At 58.4% G+C, this 4438-nt stretch overlaps 1 protein-coding gene across 1 annotated transcript; it reads right to left on the bottom strand.

Moving 5' to 3' along the window:
- Nucleotides 1-936: 936 nt before the first annotated feature.
- B4GALT7 (beta-1,4-galactosyltransferase 7) lies at nt 937-4432 on the bottom strand. The gene is made up of 5 exons (XM_024215380.2): nt 4314-4432; nt 2993-3218; nt 2610-2693; nt 2265-2369; nt 937-2032 (listed from the first exon to the last, which is right to left on the bottom strand). The coding sequence occupies exons 1-5, from the start codon at nt 4382-4384 to the stop codon at nt 1877-1879; spliced, it is 642 nt and encodes a 213-aa protein (XP_024071148.1). The 5' UTR covers nt 4385-4432; the 3' UTR covers nt 937-1876.
- Between the last annotated feature and the right edge of the window lie 6 nt (nt 4433-4438).

Raw genomic sequence — 4438 nt, 5'->3', positions numbered from 1 at the left:
CAGTCCAGCTTGTGGGGGCCTGGCCCATGAGCTAAACCTTGTAGTCCCAGCCCCCCACCATGTGCAGCCCCCATTCTGAGCAGAACATGGCCTTTCTCTAAGAGCTGATATCAGGCCCTGAGTCGAGTGGACTTTTCCACCAAAGCAGAGCCTGGCAGAAGGGTGGGCAGGCCCCACAGCAGGTCTGGGACCTCCAGCTGCAAGGTTGCTGTTGCATTCAGCATCCTGTGATGCACCCAGCAGGACACTGTCATGCCTGGCCTGATGGCTGCAGGGGGCAGTGAAACCCTCCTGCGGGCTGGAAGAGCTGGATTGCTTCCTCACCCCGTCTCACAACAATGAGAACAGGTTGGGGGTGAGAGGTTTAGACCCAGTAGAAGAAGCCACCTTCTGCAGCACTGAGGCTTGGTAGAGCCCAGCAGTCCTGGCTCTACCAAGGGCCTGCTCCAGCGCATAAGCTGAGCAGTTATGGGGCAGCAGGTCCTTGGGCTAGCATGACCCAGCCTACAGAGCAGCTGCTGTTGGCTGCAGCTGGAGGGGCTGGCCAGCCTCTCGGTCCAGGAAGGAAGCTCAGTTCAGAGATTCCAAGGTCAGGTGGGCCCTTAGTGATTGTCTTGTCTGAGCTCCTGTACAGCACAGGCAGAGACCTGCCCCCAAACCATTCCTGGAGCAGAGCGGTTAGAAAAACAGCCCGTCGGGATTTAGAAATGGTCAGCGGTGGAGAGTCCCCCGGGGCAGTTGTTCCTGTGGTTAATTACACACAAACAGACACCCCTCTGGTCCTTCTCTAACCAGAAACATTCACAGGCCTGTGCTGTTTCCTGGGGTAGGCAGTCTCAGAACCCTGCCCCCTGCAGTACAGGAAGCTCCATCTCTGGCTGCTGGGGAGGAGCCCGGGGCTGGATTCTTGCATGGACACCATCCATGGCTCCACTGGCTTTAATGCCACCACTGCAGCGAATGAGCAGCCATTACATTCCAGGGAAACATGGTGCAGGATTTCCTAACTAGAGCTGGGAGAGGGCAGGGCCAGGAGAGAAGGGGGCACTAGAGGTCAAGGCACCAGATACTCACTCAAGCCCCATGGAGAAGGCTGGGGTATGGTGTGTACTGTGGGAAGTGGCACTGGCACTGCTGGTGCTCTGGGGGGATGCAGCCGGTGAGCAGTGACATGCTCACGAGCTGGGGTTCAACAGAAATATGACCTTACTCCACAGAAAGCAGGGGTGGGCAGCGGGACCTAGAAGCCACATGAAGGGGAATGGGAAGTTCTGGGCAGTATTGTAGCCAATACGTCCCATTCTCTGCTGAAATCTCAGCCCGTGTTAATGGGGTTCTGGGCCCCAGGGCCCCACTGCATCAACCAAACCTCTCTTGTGAGCCTCCCGAGTGACTGGCCTCCTGCAGACACTCACAGCCTGGCTTCCATCCCTGCTTCCTCTTGGAATCACAGAGCAGTAGGAGAGCAAGGGAGCGAGGAGCAGGAATGGTGCCTGACCGAGGCTGGCAGATGGGCACTGGCATGGAAAGCAGGGCGAGGCTCAGTGCATTGATATCACATGGTCCTGATGGGTCTTTATTGTCCCCCTCGAGCACGGAGGTGGCTCTGCCATGGCCAGCGCAAGGAGGGAGCGGCCTTCCTGCGGTGATGCCAGCATCTGTGCTGGGGCCACAGCGTCTCGGTCTCAGTTCTGCCCTTCCAGCTGCACTGACCGAGCAGTTGGGCTGGCTCCTCAGCCCTCTTCCAGCCTGTCGCCTCCATGCTCCAGCCCTCGCGCTCAGCTGCCGCAGCGAACCTGCCCTGCTCCGAATGGCCCCGCTGCAGTCCCTGGGCATCTCAGCATGGCAGGCATGACTGGGGCCTGGGGCAGGCTGCTCAGCTGAATGTGCACCAGGGGGTCTTGCTGGCATCACAGTCCAGCAGGATATTGAGGACAGTGCAGGGAGCTCCAGCCACACTCAGCGCCGTCCGGGACTCAATCCGATACCTCACGTTGTTCAGGCCCCCCTCCCGATCCACCTTGAACTGCTCCTGAGGAAAACAACACGGCATTTAGTTCCCACGCAGCAGAAAGGACAGTGCGTAGAGCTAGCCGAGATGGGACCAGAGCAGGGGAGAGGGCGGAGCCAGCACGGACAGGGCTAGAGCAACAGGCTCAGACCCATGCAGCCGCCTGCAGGTCACAGAGAGACACCATTTCCCTGGGAGCCCCTTCTCTTCTCCCCTCCCCTCCCCTGCCCCGCCCCAAGGGAGCAGCTCACACCTGCTTCTGGGTAGCAATGCGCTTCTGGTCTCGCTTCCTCCAGGCTGGGTCGTGCAGGTGCTGGAAGGTCTTGTATCCAGTCTTTATTCCCGAGGGGCGGAAAAGCTGGGGGGAGAGCGGAGCGTGCATTAGTCACTGGAGTCCCTGCCCTAAGCCAGGTGCCCTGGCCCAAAGCTTCCTGCACCCCATCACCCCCTCCCCTGGGCTCAGCAGGACCTGTAGGAGGCTAGGCAGAGGGGCCAGCAGGGAGCTAGGCTGTCCGCTCCCAGGCCTTGGCAAAGATCCTGGTGGCCATGCCTGGGGAACGGTGTTTTCTCTGGCCAGGAGCCTGGAAAGTATCCCTACCTGGAGGCCAGCTCCTTTGATCCGGCGATAGAACTCATCATCCTCTCGCCCCCAGCCCCAGAAGCGGTTGGACATCCCATTGCACTGAAATGAGAGGGTGTCACAGGAGTAGAAGCTTGTGATATCCCCCTCCCTCAGCATCTGCCTGATGCATGCACCCACAGTAACCTCGGCAGCCAGGCAGATGGAGAGCAGCCCCATGGGGGAGAGCCATGGCTAGACAGGGAACTACAGCCAGACCCCAACCAGCTCAGCCCATGAGCCCCCATTCCTGATGCACCCTGTAGCTCCCTCCCCATCGTGTCGCCCCTTTCACATTTCCAGGGTGGAGAAAAGGGACTCACGAACAAGGAATCCTCCCCCCACTCTGTGCTGGGACTTACCATCTCGTAGTGCTGCTTGGTGAGCAGGAGGATGCCGCCCACGTAGGTTTTGTAGTGGTACAGCGGGTGCAGCTCTGGGGATGCCACATGGAAGGGCCCTGCCTCTGGGAAGCCGTAGTCCAGCTCCTCGTTGCGGGGCAGGAGGTCAACATCGTGCATGGCAATGTAATCGGTGTCATTGCCGCTCTCCAGGAAGCCGACGTTGATCAGAGATGCTCTGTTAAACCTGCTCAAGACACCAGGAAAATCTTGTCCCAGCACCAGGAGCATCAGGCTTCCCGTAGACGCATCAGCAACAGGAGGCTCAGTCGTCCTCCAGACAGGCTTAGTCACCTTTCCATCATTGCCCAGCCCACCCTATGCACCAGCAGTCTCTCCTGGCTTCACAGCTGGGATCTCAGGCCCCAGGTGCTGCAACTCAACACTGAAACCACACCCATGCAGGGGGAACAGTGGCACCCGGCCACTGTGGCTAGTAAGGGGCTAACATTGACAGTGCCTGTCCTAAGGGAAGCCCTTTGGGAAAGTGGGCTGGAGGCTGGACAGATGTTCGGCAAGGAGATGACATGTAAGAGACAAAGCATTGGTGGGCTGGCATGTTGGGAGGGCCACCTGGAGGCCAGGCAAGGCCAACATGGTGTGGCCAGCAGGGAGGGGCTAAACACTGGTACCACCATCCAGGTAAAGTGGGCTCTTGGAAGAGGTGACCCAGATGGGTGGGCATACGGGGGAGCATTAAGGCTGTTCTGAGGACACTAGCAAATATTGTGTCTTGCAGCTTTCCCCTGGCTCTCAGAGCTCTAGCCTCACAGCGTTCATAGTCGGGAAGAAAGTCTAGTGGCCTACAGTTAAATTTTCCTCTCCTGCTCAGGTCCGGCCCTGGGAAAGGAGGATGGAGAAGGAAAATAGCCCTTTACCTTTCTACAGACTCTTCCAGAGAGACTCGCATAGCCCCAAACTGAGCCCAACACGACACCTCCAGGCTCAGAGTATCTGAAATTCCAGCTACTCGCAGCCCAGCTCTCCCCAGTCCCCACACGCTCAGCCCAGCAAAGAGAAAAGAAATGGACCTCACTAAGCCCTGAAGGTCAAACTCCCCCATCCCAGGAGAGGAGGAGAGTGTGATTCCCATTTTATAGCTGAGAAAACTGGGGCATGGGTGCAAAGTGAGTTACTCAGGGTCACAGAGCAAGTCTAGAATCCTCCGTAGCACACAGAATGCCCTGGGGAAGGGGCTGCTCCAAGCCTGGTACCTTGGGCCCCCAAAGTGCCCTGGCGGCACAGGGCAAAGCTTAGCTCTGTGGGTGGCAAAGGACCATACCTGTAATGATCCACCTGGTTGAGCACAAAGATGTGGTGGCGGATCCTCTTCCTGCTGAGGAAGCGATGCATGTGGGGCACGAAAGCCAACAGCTCCTCGAAGCGTTCCCGGAAGGGGATCAGCAG

Source organism: Terrapene carolina, unplaced genomic scaffold, assembly GCF_002925995.2.
Source record: "Terrapene carolina triunguis isolate 2854851 unplaced genomic scaffold, T_m_triunguis-2.0 Scaffold30932, whole genome shotgun sequence".
NCBI lineage: Eukaryota > Metazoa > Chordata > Testudines > Emydidae > Terrapene > Terrapene triunguis.
Note: the sequence above shows the minus strand (reverse complement) of the source record. Positions and strands in the feature narration are given on the sequence as shown.